Genomic DNA, 16014 nt, shown 5'->3' with positions numbered 1-16014 from the left:
TCCGAAAATTGACGGACCAGGCGCGTGAGGAACTCAGAAATTGCAGCCCCGAAAGCAGGGTCCAAACGGGGTCCAATATTACTAACCGAAGGAGTCTTAACCCCATAACAGAATCAAGCTCTTGGAGTTACGATTGCATACGCAGCGGAGCATGGAAGAGGCGGATTTCAAAGTTCGTGAGATGAAGGTAGGTGTCCGGACCCATATATGAGATTGCGTTTGACGAAAAAACTGGCTACGTTCTTTCTGTGCAGGACAAAGGCCGTTGGGCGCTTTATAGGTTCGCCTTCCTGGGCACGGCGACCACGTGGCCTCTTTGGGAGGTCTGGAAGAGCGTACCAGTCATAGTCCAAGCGTGCATGTACATTATGGCATCTTGGTGTATCTGGCTTATGTCGAATACTTTGTCGCAGATCATCGACTCGTGGGAGATGACTAGGCACTGTAATTAAGGAGGTCAGGGGTACCTCCTGACCACTTAATTACAGGAGTCGTGGGAGATGAGTAGGGACTGTAATTAAGGAGGTCAGGGGTACCGTGCGCTTCTCGACGGGATTCGCGACTTGAGGCAGAGGCAGAGGCAGAGGCAGAGCGAAGGATGTCAGTTAGAAGACGAAGTTGGCATGAATATACATCTCAGGGGCGTTGAGTTGGCGTACTCTGTAACTGGAATGGATGGGAAGGGAAGCAAACGGTTTCACCTTGAATCCTATTGTATTTTTAGAGGCGAAAGAGGACCTTGCCAGTGCATTTCGTCTCTTTCACCCAAAAAGGGCCTGAAATAACATGTACTACGTGATAACGCCGGATAGTTCTTTGCATGCCGGATCTCGTCTGCCAAAGCCTAGATGCTATGCAATGCAGGACATCCCCGATCGCTGGTAGTATGTAAAGCATTCATCCGCCCGTAGAGAAGGAAAGAAAGGCCATGTTTGACGACATCAGTTTGACGACTAGCAAGTATCATTCAACATCATCGGAGCCATGGACAAGCAGCTGGACATGGATGAACAGCGCAAGTACGGCATCCGGCATTTACATTCTTGTCTTATACGGGAGAAGTAGGTTAGGCTTGATGAGCCAAAAGCTTTCAAACGTTTGACGCGTTAGTGACGCGTTAAAAGTAATCCGAAAGTGAGGCCGAACCACCTATTCGGACAAGCGCTGTCAGGCAACTATAGGCACCAGTAGCAGAGGGAGCAAGGGGCCGGCGGAGGAGATGGTCCCAGCGCCATGAAAGGGCATCAGGGGACACGCAGTTGAAGCTGGCTCGTGCACGAAAATTCTGTTCGACGGGTTTACCGACCTGTTATCTCCCTCATCGCATGATCTCGTGGCAGGCCCGCCAAGCAAGCACTTAAGGTGGTGGGAAAACTCTGACGATGTGCTTTCAACAGCGCAAGCATGACACAGAGTCGGATGAGAGACGTGGGCCAGACTGGACATGTAGAGAAGTCTCGGCTCCTACATGTACATATACAGGTTCGACGCGTTTCTGACGCGTTAACGATTCAACCTTGTCCAAGGAAATCACCATTTTTTCGGGCAAAACTATCCCCCAGCTACAATTGGCAGTGGAATAAGCTGCGGGAGGCGCAGGTCTTGAGTCTTCTTTACCGTGCCCCGCAATGCGCACGCACGCCTTACGAAATGACAAGGTTGAGTAAACTGGTCCAGGAAAACGTTCGGCCTCTAATGGATGCTTTTCAAATTCCGTTGATCTGCGGAAAGCATGTAAGATGAAGGCTAACGTGTTGAGCTGAGATACTGTTCAGATTTTGATGGCAACAATGACAAGCATTAGGGACGTTGGCAAACGGGAGTAGGAGATAAGCGCCAGTCCCTTAACCCCTGTCCTTGTATCATTTCACCATTCTCCCATACCAATATGAAGCGCCCAAAGCCTTGATAGAGCCACGGCAAAAACATCGGTGTACAGGAACCGGCCCCTGTACTATGTCAGAACTCGTAGATTGCCTTCCGACCCGCTAGTACAAAGCTTTCCTCACACACCTTCCCAGACTCGACGCGTTATCGACGCGTTTTGTCACGATTCTTGCTTTGTCAGCACATCATCGACGCTTTGAGCCTTCGACGCCGAGAATTGTGACCTCGCTCGCAATCCGACTATCGATAAGCTTCACCGGCAGCTTCACTGTGGCGTAAGCCAGCGTGTTCTTCATGTGGATATGCCTATATATATGTTATGTACAGGATGTCCATCGTTTACCTCCGGGTGAAGCAGATTGTCCGAAAATGCATACTGTCGAATTGACGCGAGCGTGTCCGAAAAGTGACGGGCATAGAGCCCCGAAAACGGGGTCCTGACCCTGCTCAAAGCCCCTCGAAGAACGGGTTCGCCTCCTTCGAAGCCAGAAGCGACAAAGCCAAACTCCCTCTTGCAGCAGGGCCATTGAGAATATGCAGCGCTTCTGCCAAATGTGCAGCACACGCGCATTTTCGTGACGGCGAGTTTGGCCCGCTATGGTTGTGACGGCGAGTGCCAAGCCGGATGAGGAACCCCCCCATCTCAACACAGCCACCTGCTTACGCTGGGGGCTAGTGTGCAATTTAGGTGAAAAGATGGATCTGCTTCCAATGACAATGTTTGTCGATGGCCACGATCTTTCTCTGGACGTACGCGTCCGTACGGGGGAGTCTGTCACCGTAAGGCGACGCGCAGATCTTCGAGGGCTAGGACAGCTATTGATCGGCGTTACGGGAGGTGGGGAATGGTGGGACTGACTGGAGCGGCATTTCACGTTTGAGAGACGGGACCGATGCGTACTGTGTGGCGAGGTTTGGGGGAAGTAGAGTTGGATATCATGCATTGTCTTGGAGGCTCCTTTACACCTTGGAGGGCATGAGATTCCAGGCGTTGATAATACAGTAAAATACTTTACCGACGTTGCGGAACTGTGGATGAGTGGGTATTCAATCTTGGATTGAACAAGGAGGCGAGGAGGAGACGCGTCTCCACATTCACGGCTGAAGTTGAACAGAGGGCGTATGTTCCTCTTCTTTCCATCCGCGAAGGCTCTCATGGCTAACCGCAAACTGCGATGCAGATTGGATGTGCCAATTCCAAGGTTGGGGGACGCGAACGATCAAACGCACACAGAGCGTATTGGTGATGGCAACGGTTCGTTGCTATTTGATGTATGAAAATAGAGTGAGGGAGGGAGAAAGCCCCCATCCGATCCTTTTTTCTTTCGGTGTGCCTATATAGCTCTTAAGTTCCCTCCTTCCTCAATGCGTTACCTCATCTGCTCACTTCCCTAATGTCACCCTTCTCCACGGTATCCCCCATCCCGAAATTTGCCAAACCCCCAACATGCCCTCGCTTTTCTCAACTGTTTTCCGAACTGGGGCATGGATGTGAGAACATCCCTACCCCACCAATATCCCTCAGAATCCCACAAACCCATTCCACCAACGAATCTACTCCCTCCGCTTCCCTTCCAACTTCTCCACCCTCTCCATCAAAGTCTGAATCAACGTTCCCTCGTACCCCTCCTTCCTCCCCTCCGTCGCCGCCGTCTCTCCAGGCAGCGGCAAAGTCATATTCCCCGCGTTCTCCGGCACCGCGGTCGGCGGACCGCCTCTGAATCCCCATGATGATCCGCCGGCGGCTTGTGTGGCGGTGGATGAGTCACCGCCGACGGGGGCGGGTCGCGGGGAGGCCGAGTTGTATCGGGACCGTTGTTGCGGGTGGGATATGCTTGGACCTGTGGGGAGGGAGGGGGAGGAGGCTGTGGTTGTGATGGTTGGCATGACGGCGGGGGTGGCGTGGCGGGATGAGCTGGAGCTGTGGTGGTGGTGGTCCGCGGTGCCGGTTTCCAGTAAATGGCTGCTACTCCGTTGTCGGCGATGGGCGGCCTTGTTGTTTCCATTCTCATCGTCGTTGTCGTACCCGTTCTCGACGGTGCCCGCTCGCGAATTGGCGGCTGTTCCGCGCTCAAGCCGTTCGACGCGGCGGGAGAGTTCGTACAATGCGCTGCCGAACTTTTCTCCGTATGCGACTTGCATTTCCCTGAAATGGCCACGGACGAGGCCTTCGATCATCTGTCCGCTGGATTGGAGAGTCTGCAGCATGGCGGTCGAGCGACGGATCTGGTCGCGGAGGGTGTACTGCAGCCGGGCCGTCTCTTCGACCTGGTCGTACATCGCTTCGGCGACGGAAACAAATGCAGACTTGCTGATGGCCAGGGATTGCGGTAAGGCAGAGTGGGGCGGATTGTTGCTTCCTGGGTGCCCACTTTGTTGAGGGAATCCGGACGCAGGAGATGGCGGCGGCGCCAAGGAGCTTGAGGAGAAGTGTTTCTGACTGTGACCCATATGTGGCAACGGAGACCGAGGCGGGCCATCACGATCCTGTGCGCCAGATCCGTGGTGAGGGTGCATCGGGGTCGGAAGTGGTAGTTCTCGCGAAGGGAACTCCCCGCCGCGAGGAGACATGATAGACACGGGGTTGTATCGCGACGCTTCTGCTCCCGTCGGGGCTCCAGCACCGCGAGCCGATAGTTTCGTGCTTTTTCCAGGTTGCGGATTGAGATGTCTCGGCGAAAGCAGGGAGGAACTGGACGGTGATCCATGAGAGCGGCCCGCAGGTGGGTGCAACACAGACGGAGGGTTCGGACCGCCTCCAGCGCCGGACGTGCCTTCTCCCGTCCAGACGCTCAATTTCCCTTTCTTGAATTTCGGCGAAGACTGTCTCCGATTTCCGCGTTGGTCGAAACTCCCCGCATTTGGTCCACCCGCCGACATGGGTGGTCGCATAGACCCGTCCGGATTGGCGGACATGGGGCCATTGCGCTGGTACTGCGCGGTTTGCCTCGCCTCAATGATAGCCTGCTGTTGTTGCTTCAGTAGAAGACTGCTGCGAACCTGTTCGAGAACCTCCGGGTTTGCGCTCAGGGCAGAAGAAGACATGCGTCCCGGGAGATTGTGACCCACGGCGGTGTTGATGGATAACCGTTTGCGTTGCCTAGGGCGTCCTGCGCCTTGTGGATCATCATTGAGGGCTTCTGAGGTTGCTTCGGACTGCGCTGACTCGGAAAGCTCAGCGTCTGAGCGGTTTCGTTTCACCGGCGCGGTGTCAATTTCAGTCGATCTTGGGTACGAGATTTGGGAATGCAGATTAGATTTTGGCCCAGCGAGAGCGTACAAATTCCAGCCCGGAGTATGCTGCAATGTCGGGTGCCCACAATATTGCCCAAGCTTACCCTCTATGCAAAGACTCGTTAGAGTCCTGAAGCCGCAAGGCAGGTTTCCCAGGAGACTGCCCCGGACCGACATCGGAATGTGGCCGAAGCTCCAATCTTTCGGAGGATGATTCCCTTTGCCTTGAGAGAGCTGGAGATGCAGAGGGCGCCTCGGAACGCTAGAACCATGACACTTGTGAATTACACGGCACAATAATTGCACGGCAAGTTTGCAGATTTTACAAACCTGTCCAGCTTCACTCCTGCCACTCCGATAGGATTCTCCACTGTCATGCCTTTGCGGTGGCTTAACATCTGTATCCATCGGCTCAGCCTCTGGAGACCGAGAATTATCTCTCCTCCTTCTACCTTCCCCACCGTTCCTCCTCGCGGCTTCCTCGTCGGTAGTCAATTCCTGTTCGCCCTCAACAAACGGCTGCTTCGACTGGAATCCATCGAGGCTCTTCAGCATATCGTTCGCGACTCCAGTTTTCACCTGGTCCCGCGTCAGAGACGACACCTCCGCAAGTAAATAATTGCCCAGTCTCTTCGCCGTATCCTCCAAAGCCGCTGCAGATATATACACATCCCCTGTTGCGTGATCCCGTATTATGTGTGCGGGGGAAGAGAGGAAGGTAGCGGATATCTTTCCGGTGCTTTGGATGTAGCCGGGGTCCTTTCGAAAGAACATGGCGTCCAGGTCTTGCAGGCGAAAGAAGTTGACGTCGGGGGCGACTCCGCCGGGGGCCGGCGATGGAGAGTGATACACCGAGAAGGCATGGACGGTGCTGTCTTGGTGGTATGCTCCTATTGTAAGCCTTTTGATGCGCATGATTGCGGGCTATGGGTGCGGGTGATGCTGTGTGGGGTGAAACTGTGAGCTGTTTCACATAGCGTTGCCGCCGACTGTAAAATCGAGGATCCTCGTACCTACCTACTGCTGTGTATGAGCTCAGCGTTTACTGCGTGTATCGGAAGTGATTGCGGTGCTAAGCGTCCTGTTCCTGTGGGGAAAAGACGGAGGATGGAGTCAGGCGCGTGATGGTTTTTCGGCGAAGAAGCTTCCAAACTCCCGGAGGCTTTCATCAAGAGGCTAACTTTGGCGGTCAGGTCCTTGCGCGTCTCCATGCACACGCAGGCCGGCAAGGCAAGGGTAATCGTGGAGATAATGCACTCTCCCACTCTCGCGTGTGTACATACGTTCCGGGGGGGAGAGGTCCAGTCTTGTGAAGCTAGCTGAGCTGTGGAAACGTCAGGCTTACCTTTCTCTGGAGCCAGATGAGTCGAGTCGGCTGGAAACGCTAGACCGGCTGGGGGTCCAGTGGGGGAGCAGCCCTTTCAAGCTTTTGCGAGAGGCGACTCTGAAGAAGGGGTGTCTGAGTGTCGAGTCTGTGGTGGGAGTTTGTACGGGAACGGAAAGCCGGGCGTCGGAGGTGGTGTTGTTGTTCTGTTCTGCGAGCGAGGCCCCGCGTGGCAAACGGCCTGATAATCTGATTGTCAATGGATGGGTGTCAGCCACGCAAGGCAATTTAGGCAAAGCATGTTGCACAGCTCCTGATTTCATTTACAACCTTCTAATCATCATCACACAATCTCCAATCTTTGATGAGAAACGGCCGGACGCGTTGGCCCCCTGGACTGCCATGAAACGTTGCCATCTACGTACTGTACTTCTCGGTTTGTCTTCCCAGATAAAGTCGTCACTACTGCTTCACGGATTGACCATTTTTTGCAAGAAAACGTATGTACAGGTACAGAAAATGGTTGAGGCGACCCTGTCTAAGCTATGTCCACCGACGAACCCCACAAACCCACACTCCCTCTCCTCACCCTGATTAACATCCTCCTCCTGAAATACTCGACGCCCGAGGATGCCCAATGATTGCCTAATAGGTTTCTCCCCCATCGAGATCTAATTCTGTCCATCATCCCTATACATCCAATCCCCACCCCTAACAAGTCACACAGTCACATCCGCACGATAACCACAAGTTCATCCTCACTCTCACCACCCAACTCAGCCATCCGAGCCCTAGCACGCGCATACCCCGACTGGCGACGACCTGCGCTGGCGGGCATGTTTGCGAATTCGGCGAGGTAGGTGAGGAGTGGATCTGGTGAGGCTGCTGCTGGGTGTGCGCGGGCGGGTGGGGTCGATGGGCGGGTGGTTGGTAGCTGGATAGGTGTTTTATCTGGCGGAAGGGAAGCGGGTAAAACAGGGACGATGGCCGGATGTGGGAACTGACGTATATTATCTCACCATGTGTGAACGGCTTCTGTTGCTCTTCATTCCCAGATCCATCACTTTCCATGTCTTGCTCGATTGCAGGCGGCGGCACGCTACCCATATCGTTACTTCTCTCCATCAAGCCGTCCCCTCCACCGACATCGACCGTTCCCCTCGCGTCGAGCTTCTCCGACCCTCCGAAGACATCGTCATCTGAAAAACGAATCTTCGGGGACCGCGGCTTCTTGATCATGTTGTTCAGAATGCTGTCTAGAGCCGGGCTGCTGATCAGAATGCCCCGTGGTCTAGTTTGCACCGTATCCTCCGCCACATCCGCTTGCCACCGTTTCGCCACGATGGTATTCGACACAGACCCCATCTCCCGCGAGGTTTTCGTTGATCCACTATCCCCGTGCTTAGCTGCATTTTTAAATACGAAGGATTGAGATTTGCGACGAGGCGCGCCGGATGAGATTGCCCATGGTGACCCTACAGCTGCAGTAGGCGGAGTGGTCATCTTCTGAGTAGCTTTCCCGCGGTCTTTATGTTCTATATGCTGCTGCGACGAAGACCTCATGAGTGGTGTCTGTTGCACGATGCTCCTTCCAGTATCCTGTCGTGCATTGTCAGCTACGCGGTTACGCGCAGTCGCTGCCGGTCCCAGCGGTCTATGTATAGGGCCAAGAGTAGTAACGGAGGGACGCCCAAAGATTTGCGGCGGGCCTGGCGAAGGCGTTGAGGCGAGCGACATGTCGGACGGAACAGGCGACGCGTTCCTTGGGAAATCACCATCTGCTGCACCGTTGTCGGCGGGCTCAGCTCCTTCCACAGCCGACGCGTCGTCGTCCGAGGAATCATCGCGGAAGACGTTGATGGGGTCACTGGGTAAGCGCATACCGGTGAGGACTTTATTATGTTGAGCGCTTTTCTTGGAGGATTTCGTCGCGCGGTTTGACGTCGAGGAGGAAGCCCCAGCCTTTGTTTGTTGATCGGAACTACGAAGCAGGCTTCCGTTTTGTTTCGATGACAAGGCCGTTTTGGTTCGATGAGTGCCAGTAAAGCGTGGCTTCTTTTGATTAATCTTCCCGCCTTGCCCTTGAAGCGATATCGAGGGCCTCAGAAAAACAGCGCTATATGTAACTTGAACCCGTCGACTTCGACTGTGACATACCCTTCTCAGATTCACCCTTAATCGGTCCCCCATTTTCCTGCTCGTCACCCGACTGCATCTTCTGCTCATCCGTTCGCAGCGCGCCCTTTCTTGTCCCGCCGTGCTGTTGTTGCTGCGACGGCCGCGAATGCATTCGCATGGCCGTCCCCGCGTGCTGAGCGCGGGCGATGCCTCCCGCGGGTCGCCTGTAAGTCTTTGTGAGGGCAGGCCGAGCCGCGATTTCGGCGAAGGGGTTGTCGTCCATCGTTCGGTATAGGCGCCTGTGAGAAGTACTGTCGTTGTTGCCTGGGCAACTCGATGCAAATGTATGCGATGCCTGAGATGTGGTGCGTGGGAAAGAAACAGTCCGTGGGAAAATCGCCCAGAAGGAATGTCACATCAAAAACAACCGCTCATTAGTCTATCCTCGTTTCACGTGACTCTCCACGTGCCATGACACAGATGAGTGTGCGGATATCCCTCCGCCGCCACCTCCCCCACATTCCTTACTACAGCGACACCCCGCAACCGCCATACGAAAACTTTTGCTCGCCGTCTCTTCAAAAGCCACCATAACTCTTGAATCCTCCCCCCTTACCCCACACTCCCAAACCGTCAATAACAATCGCAACCATGCCCGTCGACGACAAGAAGCTCAAGAAGGTCGTGAAGGAGGGTGGAAAGCGTGGTGTTGAGATCGAGGGAGCCGCTACCATGGGTATGTAGAATGTGGATTCTCACACCTCACTGACTGTACTATTGCTGACTGTCGAATCGCATCTCCTTTGTAATGAATAGGCGGTCTCGAGTTCTTCTGCACCAAGGTCGACGAGCCCGAGGGTGACGTTGAGCTCCTCATCGAGTCCGTCAAGGCGGTATGTACTCACTTCATCACCAATCCGCATGTTAACGAGACGAGAGATCTGACGAGGAGTAATTTGCTTTGAGTAGATGAACGCCCCATGTGACGACGCCGAGGAAGAGCGCAAGGGTGGAGCCGGCGACATTGGAAAGATGATCTTCTCTACCAACGACGAGCGCGTCGCGATCGTTGCTCACGTCCCTGAGTCCAAGAAGGACAAGGTGCGTGCCGGATTATTTGCAGACGAGTTTGCTCGATGTGGAAATAACTATAGCTCCGTTCCGCTAGATCGACGCCAAGGAGTGGCTCCAAAGCGTCGTCGGCCACTACGACGGCAAGGTCCTCTCCGGTGACAACCTCCTCGCGTCCGGCGAGATCCTCGCCAACCCCGACAAGGGCATCTTCACCCTCAAGGTCCGCGACGAGGCCCTCACCAAGGGTATCGAGTACCTTCGCTCCAAGGGCTGCTTCCCTGAGGCCAACGACGACGACTCGGACGACGATGTTGTCTTCGGTGATGACTTTGACTTTGACAACGCGTAAATGCAGCATTGTCTCACCACGCAAAGCATCCGCCATATTCCACCCCGCCATAAATATCACCATCACCCCGGCATCCCGCGCTAGAACGGCGGTAGTTTTTTAGGAACATCCATCAAATACCACCCACCTGTATTTCAACGTAATTTTTTCTTCATATTGAACCCAACGCTGGCTTGGTTGTACAAAGTGTTGCGAACAGTGTGTTTCTATGGTTTAATTGACCGTCTGAAGGCAGATATGATTCTCTGCTTGTCCGGGTGGGGGCAAATCGAGGTTGCTACGCAGGGACTAATCCACATTTTTCGATTTACGCCGTCTGACCGAACATCCCATTGGAGGCTACATATGCACTATGCTCATGTGTATTCTGTATTCTCATAAGTTACCCCATCTACCATCTACGCCGTCCTACGCTTCTCCCAACCGCAACCCCAAAAAAGCCGAATGAGAATACTAGATGTCGTGAATTGGTATGTCTATCGGGTGGGTCAACTCCATGCAGGAAGGCCGTTTCACTTCATTTCCCGAACCGCTGCTGGCACGACGCCATATGCCGCAACCCGTCCACAAACTCCGCCTGTGTCAGCTCCCTTGGTACAGGCCTATGGATAGATGTCAGTGGTGCAGTCCTCAATATGGAATGGCAAAAGCCCTACCAAAACTCCGACAACCGGATCTCCCATGGCAGGAAATTCCCAATTGTGATAAACTCCGGATCCGTATGTGTCAGGAAGACGAGTTGTGGTTCGCTGCTGTTTATACGGAGGGATGCATCTCGTCCTACCAATATCCGCAGCATCAGTTCATCCCCCTGACATATGTGGTAATAAAGTACAGGACACAGACGTACCTTTATGGAGTATGCGGTCCACGATATCGACATCAACGATGGTGGGAGATGTTTTGGTGATAGCCTCGCGAGCGAGCGCCTTTGCGGCATCGACAAGGGCTTGTCGGCCGTCCGTTGGGGAGACGATGTTGATGTGCAGGTCTGAGTTTTCACATACACATCAGTACTTGCGGGGAATATGAGTGATGAGATTGATGCACGAACCGATAGTTCCCCCCTCGTCATCCGAATTATGCGCGCTGTCAACGTCTACCGCTTCGTCTGTGCGTTGTTGGGCTGTCGTTTTGGGGATACGGCGGCCGCTGGTGTATACTTGGACAACTACAGGGTCGGATTCCTCTTGCCGTGGTGGGGTGGATGATCCGATGGTGTATGGCTGCTTTATGGAGGGGCTGAGGGTGGATTTGAGGGTGCGGTGCAGGTGGGCGGCTTTGGTTTTTAGGAGGCCTGGTTGGGAAGGAGTGTGAGAAAAAGATGGAGGTTCAAGTACGGCATGTTCAATGATGGCCGAGAAACACAGTCCCTTCCCGTCAGCGGCCCCATTTACACACTCCGACACACCGCCGCACACCTTCCCATAAAACAAACAACACCACAACACACTCGGAAACCTACCCTTATCATCAAAGACCGTCAACACCCTGACCCCAGCCTCCAAACACCATCCAACAATCCTCTCTACTTCCTCAACCAACCCTTCCCCTTCCATCCGCCCATTACAATTCACAGTTTCCCCTCCATTTCCCCCATTTCTCCCCCTCCTAAAAACAACAGCAACATGCTCCCTCGTCCGCGCATTCTCGTTCGTTAGCTCTATTGGGGGTGGTGGCGGTGGTAGTAAACGGCGGCTGTTGGCGGAGGTGACAGTGAGCGTGAAGAAGGTTGCGAGGGAGGAGAGAAAGGAGTGGGTTGCAAGGAGGGTGCGGAGGAGGAGAGACATGGTGGGCGGAATTGTGGCGACGGGAGGTGGCGGGCTACAATGACGGACCACACACTGCTTTGATAGCGAGCGATGCCGTGAGCATGTCAGCCTGGAGTCAGTGGTTGCTCGCCGTACGTACGTATGAATGGGGCGAGCAACCGGAGGCAGATATCGCTTCTGCCAGATCCAGAGTGTGACAAGCGAAAACTTGTCCTTTCGGACACGCGGTCGGCGGAACACTTCGGAGCTTCCGGCTGTCCCACTGGTTTTCGGGCTTTTCCCTGCGGCTGTATTAGAGGATGTCATCTCTTCCAGTAACATGTACCATGGATGTTCGCCGCACACATCCTCTCACTCCTTGCTTTCCCCTGCAGGGGGTGAAGTCAAGGTCGTCATGCGCAAGCATTGGAATCGCACGCCAGTTTTGGCGCATGCTAGTCCTAATATAATGAAACCTCATTGTCCTCGCATTGTGAAATAGCGGACGGAAAATGAGCGGCTTTGGGAGATGAGGGAGGGGTCGATGTGGCCCCTGGATGGGGGAGAGAAGCGGTGGGGCAAGGGGGTAACTTGGGGGACTTGGGGGGAGCGAAGGGGCGAACAAGGCGAACACGCGTCAAGTCTCTTTCGAACTCTCCTGCGAAGCCAGGACGACTCCTGTGGAACTTCCAATTTCCAACTTCCAACGCACCATCACCCCGGCATCATCCGTGTCCTGCCACCCTTCAACCCGCCATGCACAGTCCCTCGCCTTCGCCCTCATCACCCTCCCCACACACCCACCAACAGCAAATTCCACCCCAACAAGTCGCCTCCCTCCAACGCGCCACCCGCACAGCATGGCAGGACATCTACTATTTCAAAAATCAATGGCAGGAGCTCGATACCGATGGATTGAGGGTAGCGAATTTGATTGTTAACACTGGGCTGAAGGGGAGGTTAGTCTTTGGGGGGGCAAATGGGGTTGAGCTAGGAGGGCGATGAAGCAAAGTCACCGAAGACGGTGGTGAGCGAAGCGAGGGGCGAGCATCGACCGTTTCCAATACTCACACAGCCTCCATCACACAGAGAAAAATCCACAAAATCCGCCTTCTCCCCCCATCCCTCCCCCACCTCCCTCCCACCACCCCCTGACGACCTCACAACCCCCCTCCGCGAACTACACAGCATAGTAGACCGCCTGCAACACCTCCTCACAAAGATGCAAACCGTCCTCCTGCGCGTCTCGGCGTTGGTAGACGACACAATCGATAATGTTGGCGAGAAGGCGGCTGAGATGGCCGTGTTTAGGATTTCGTCTCTGGAAGGGCATTGTATGTGTTTTTGTTCCCTTTTCGCAGGATGTGGGGGAGGGGCTTAACTGACAGTTTTTTTGGGAGGTAGTGGGTCTAATGCGCCGCCTGACGGACATGTACGCCCTGGAAACGTCCTTAAAAGCTCGGATCGCAAACTTTATCACCTCCTCACACGACATCACCATCCACAACACCACCGGCAGTGCTGGCGACAGTGATACTCACCCCCGTCTACCACCACCCCACGAACCACACCACCGCGCGCATGGGATGTTTCTGCTCTCGGCATGGCTGCACCAGCCGTATATTGAGACGGAGGTGGTCGAGGAGATTGAGGGGGTTGTGAGGGAGGTTGAGGGGATTGCGGTGGGTGGGGAGGTGTAGCGGGGGATTTTTGGGGGGTTGGGGTGTGAATGAACGAGATTGTGGGTGTGGAATTGTGAGAAGGCAGGGTGAGTATCAGCCCGCGTTGATTACGTCCCTGCCCTTTGCACACACCACCCGTCGCTACTACCGATTGAATTGGCATAGTGTGACTCCTTACACCGGTGGTGACGATTTAGATAGTGTACAGTTTAGTTTTTTTGGGGTCTATAGAGGTACGCTATTCCTGATACATATATATGACGTGCGTACTATATTCACTGGATGTCGCCCGCCCGCGTTTGCTTGAACGCACGGTTTGCGAGGGGATCGCCAAGAAGGGATGCGCTAGGCGGTCCCCACCCATCTTCGATTCCAAAGTGGGCAAGGTCTTGGAAGCCCCGAGAAGTCAGATCACCTCCCAACTCGCTCCCGCTCAAACCTCTCCCTCCCCCTCTCCCGCTCCCTCTCCCTTTCCCACCCCCCCTCCTCCCTCTCCCCCGCCTCCCCCAGCCCCCTGTCAATGCGCGGCAACCCCGCCATCCTCCTCAACGAATCAATAAACTTGAAATTCCTCCCCCTCTCCTTCTTCCCGTCCGGACCCCGTTTCTCCCCACTAGCAAGCTCCCTAAACTTCTCACACTCCTCGCTCAACCTCCTCCCCGAATGCGGGCTCTTGACAAGGTTATAATGCACGGTCCACTTGTCCGGGGGGGTGAAGAAGAGGGGCGTGGTGAACTCGTCGTTGATCTTGGACGCGGTGTGGAGGGTCCATTTCATGGGTGGCGCCGTGGGCTCGGGGATGTTGGTCAGGGCGGGGATGGAGACGGGTTCCGCAAACGTGTGGAATTTGCCATCGATGCCCCTCCCCATCGTCACGCGGGTATCCGTGTCCGGGAACGCGTTGGTCACGGCGTCCAGCAACCGCCCAAGGAGTTTGAGGGAGATGTCGAAACTTTGCTGGCCGAATTCCGGGGTGCCGAACAGCAAACGGTCCATGTCTGCGATGGGGAAGTATTGGAACCCAAAGACGGTGGAGGTGTTGTGGTAGCAGACGAAGATGCCGTCCATGCCGCCGATCCGGGCTTGGAAGGAGTATTTGAGGAAGGCGGAGCGGAGCATGTCGTAGTCTTCGCGTTCGAAGGAGTTGATGAGGCCTTCTTCTTTGTTGAGGATGTAGTCGAGATTTTCCTGTATGAATCGTGAAAACGTTAGCAGTCGAGTGAATTCCGGAAACGCTTACAAAGCAGACGCACCTTATACCCCGCCGGATCCATCCGAACAGCCAAGGTGGCCCTCGTCTTCAAATCGAACGTCTTGTACGGCAGCCGCTCATCATAACAATCCATCTGCGCCCTTAACATGAACTTGTCCAGCTTCGTAAACCGATGGTAATCCTCATCCAACTCCTCAGGTTTCAGATTGGCCGAATTCGCGACCGTAAACTTCTCAAACCTCTCCGGGGGGGCCGTCAGCATTAGCTCCATCGATTTTCCCAGAATCTGCATGATGTTCCCGTTGTCTCCTTGAGCAGACTTGTCGGCGTCGACGGCATACAGCCCGTCGCCCAGGCTTTTCAGAAGGGCGGATGTGGGGAGGCGCTGGGTTTTGGTGAAGGTGTGTGGTTCGCCGTCCAGAGCGTGCGAGAAGGAGGCGATGTTGGGCGGCCGCTCCTCCGAGATGTGTAGGTACATTTTGGCGACCAGGCTGGTGATGGAGGACGTGGAGGAGACGTACCGCGCCCCGTGCTTCCTTGCAATCTGATGCGCATTCGTGTCGGTGGATGCAATCATGTACTCAGGCAATTTCGTATAGTCGAAGTCCTCCGGCTGACAGATATTCTCCAGCCATGGGTCGAAATTGTACTCGCCGGTCTCTGGGTCTTTCAGGTAATGTATCCCCGGCCGTTCGAGCACTTTTTCGAGGCCGTGGGCTAGTCGCGGGATTTTGGCCGGTTCGAGGGGGATGGCGGCTGTGGATTGCTCAAAGGGTTCAGGGACGATGGTCGCCCACCCATCGGGCACGAGCTGCCGGTCGGATTCGGAGCGGAAGTCCCAGCCGCGGGGGTCGGAGGATGGCGGGATGGGTGATTTTTTGTGCTTTTTGTTCCATGCGCCTCGGGAATTCTGCTTTTGCTGGCGTTCTGCGAAGTTCAGCTGGGTGGGAGGAAGAGAGAAAGCATGAACGTGTGAGGCAAAGGTATCCAGTGAGACTCTAGCTTGCGCCCCTCACCTTCTGCTTGTATGCGACTTTGCAAGTGTGAAAACATGTCCCTGACGACGGCGACGACGAGACGGGAACTACGACTTGCGAGCGAACATTGCGACGGAACGAGGAGGCAGCGGCGGAGCGAGGGAGAGGCAGCCGTAGCGTTGGGCGGATGTGGAAGAGGCCGGCCATGCTTTTTGCGAGTGTTCGTTGGACGAAACTGACCTGCTTCGAGAAGCTGCTGTCCTCGTTGTCGTTCGTTGCCCCTTCGGACGTGGGAGACGCGTTTCGATACCTCTTTCTCAGTTCTCCCTCTCCAGATCCAACTTTCAGTCTTGTTTCCTTGTTCGCAGCCTTGCGCTTTGCAGCAACTTCAACTGGGGCGCTTCT

The 16014-nt window shown here is 54.8% G+C and overlaps 5 protein-coding genes across 5 annotated transcripts; 1 reads left to right on the top strand and 4 right to left on the bottom strand.

The window, feature by feature from the left end:
• Positions 1-3335: 3335 nt before the first annotated feature.
• Positions 3336-6273, bottom strand: EV422DRAFT_10735 (uncharacterized protein). Its single transcript, XM_053064565.1, has 4 exons — positions 6139-6273; positions 5452-6063; positions 5226-5383; positions 3336-5113 (listed from the first exon to the last, which is right to left on the bottom strand). The coding sequence occupies exons 2-4, from the start codon at positions 6034-6036 to the stop codon at positions 3442-3444; spliced, it is 2415 nt and encodes an 804-aa protein (XP_052930030.1). The 5' UTR covers positions 6037-6063; positions 6139-6273; the 3' UTR covers positions 3336-3441.
• Positions 6274-6910: 637 nt separating this feature from the next.
• On the bottom strand, positions 6911-8925 carry EV422DRAFT_511408 (uncharacterized protein). Its single transcript, XM_053069006.1, has 2 exons — positions 8603-8925; positions 6911-8526 (listed from the first exon to the last, which is right to left on the bottom strand). The coding sequence occupies exons 1-2, from the start codon at positions 8844-8846 to the stop codon at positions 7157-7159; spliced, it is 1614 nt and encodes a 537-aa protein (XP_052930029.1). The 5' UTR covers positions 8847-8925; the 3' UTR covers positions 6911-7156.
• Positions 8926-9117: 192 nt separating this feature from the next.
• Positions 9118-10254, top strand: EV422DRAFT_10643 (uncharacterized protein). Its single transcript, XM_053064554.1, has 4 exons — positions 9118-9299; positions 9380-9456; positions 9533-9664; positions 9732-10254. The coding sequence occupies exons 1-4, from the start codon at positions 9215-9217 to the stop codon at positions 9984-9986; spliced, it is 549 nt and encodes a 182-aa protein (XP_052930028.1). The 5' UTR covers positions 9118-9214; the 3' UTR covers positions 9987-10254.
• Positions 10255-10503: 249 nt separating this feature from the next.
• Positions 10504-11776, bottom strand: EV422DRAFT_562835 (uncharacterized protein; the record flags this gene model as incomplete). Its single annotated transcript, XM_053071998.1, has 5 exons — positions 10504-10588; positions 10643-10766; positions 10837-10977; positions 11041-11283; positions 11452-11776. The coding sequence occupies 5 exons, from the start codon at positions 11774-11776 to the stop codon at positions 10504-10506; spliced, it is 918 nt and encodes a 305-aa protein (XP_052930027.1).
• Positions 11777-13830: 2054 nt separating this feature from the next.
• Positions 13831-15685, bottom strand: EV422DRAFT_502533 (mitochondrial protein Pet127-domain-containing protein; the record flags this gene model as incomplete). Its single annotated transcript, XM_053068274.1, has 3 exons — positions 13831-14607; positions 14673-15559; positions 15649-15685. The coding sequence occupies 3 exons, from the start codon at positions 15683-15685 to the stop codon at positions 13831-13833; spliced, it is 1701 nt and encodes a 566-aa protein (XP_052930026.1).
• Between the last annotated feature and the right edge of the window lie 329 nt (positions 15686-16014).

This window comes from Fimicolochytrium jonesii, assembly GCF_025526975.1.
Source record: "Fimicolochytrium jonesii strain JEL569 chromosome Unknown EV422scaffold_1, whole genome shotgun sequence".
NCBI classification, from domain to species: Eukaryota; Fungi; Chytridiomycota; class Chytridiomycetes; order Spizellomycetales; family Powellomycetaceae; genus Fimicolochytrium; species Fimicolochytrium jonesii.
The sequence above is the reverse complement of the archived record's forward strand: the minus strand, read 5'-3'. Positions and strand labels throughout refer to the sequence as shown.

Bases quoted from the DNA above. Each gene is read 5' to 3' on its own strand.
- EV422DRAFT_10735 (XM_053064565.1), bottom strand. From the start codon at position 6,036: ATGCGCATCAAAAGGCTTACAATAGGAGCATACCACCAAGACAGCACC. The intron at 5,384-5,451 runs GTTTGTAAAATC...TCATGGTTCTAG, and splicing joins GCAGGAGTGAAGCTGGACAG to CGTTCCGAGGCGCCCTCTGC. The intron at 5,114-5,225 runs GTAAGCTTGGGC...CTCGTACCCAAG, and splicing joins AACGAGTCTTTGCATAGAGG to ATCGACTGAAATTGACACCG.
- EV422DRAFT_511408 (XM_053069006.1), bottom strand. From the start codon at position 8,846: ATGGACGACAACCCCTTCGCCGAAATCGCGGCTCGGCCTGCCCTCACA. The intron at 8,527-8,602 runs GTATGTCACAGT...TATCGCTTCAAG, and splicing joins TAAGGGTGAATCTGAGAAGG to GGCAAGGCGGGAAGATTAAT.
- EV422DRAFT_10643 (XM_053064554.1), top strand. From the start codon at position 9,215: ATGCCCGTCGACGACAAGAAGCTCAAGAAGGTCGTGAAGGAGGGTGGA. The intron at 9,300-9,379 runs GTATGTAGAATG...TGTAATGAATAG, and splicing joins CGAGGGAGCCGCTACCATGG to GCGGTCTCGAGTTCTTCTGC. The intron at 9,665-9,731 runs GTGCGTGCCGGA...CCGTTCCGCTAG, and splicing joins CTGAGTCCAAGAAGGACAAG to ATCGACGCCAAGGAGTGGCT.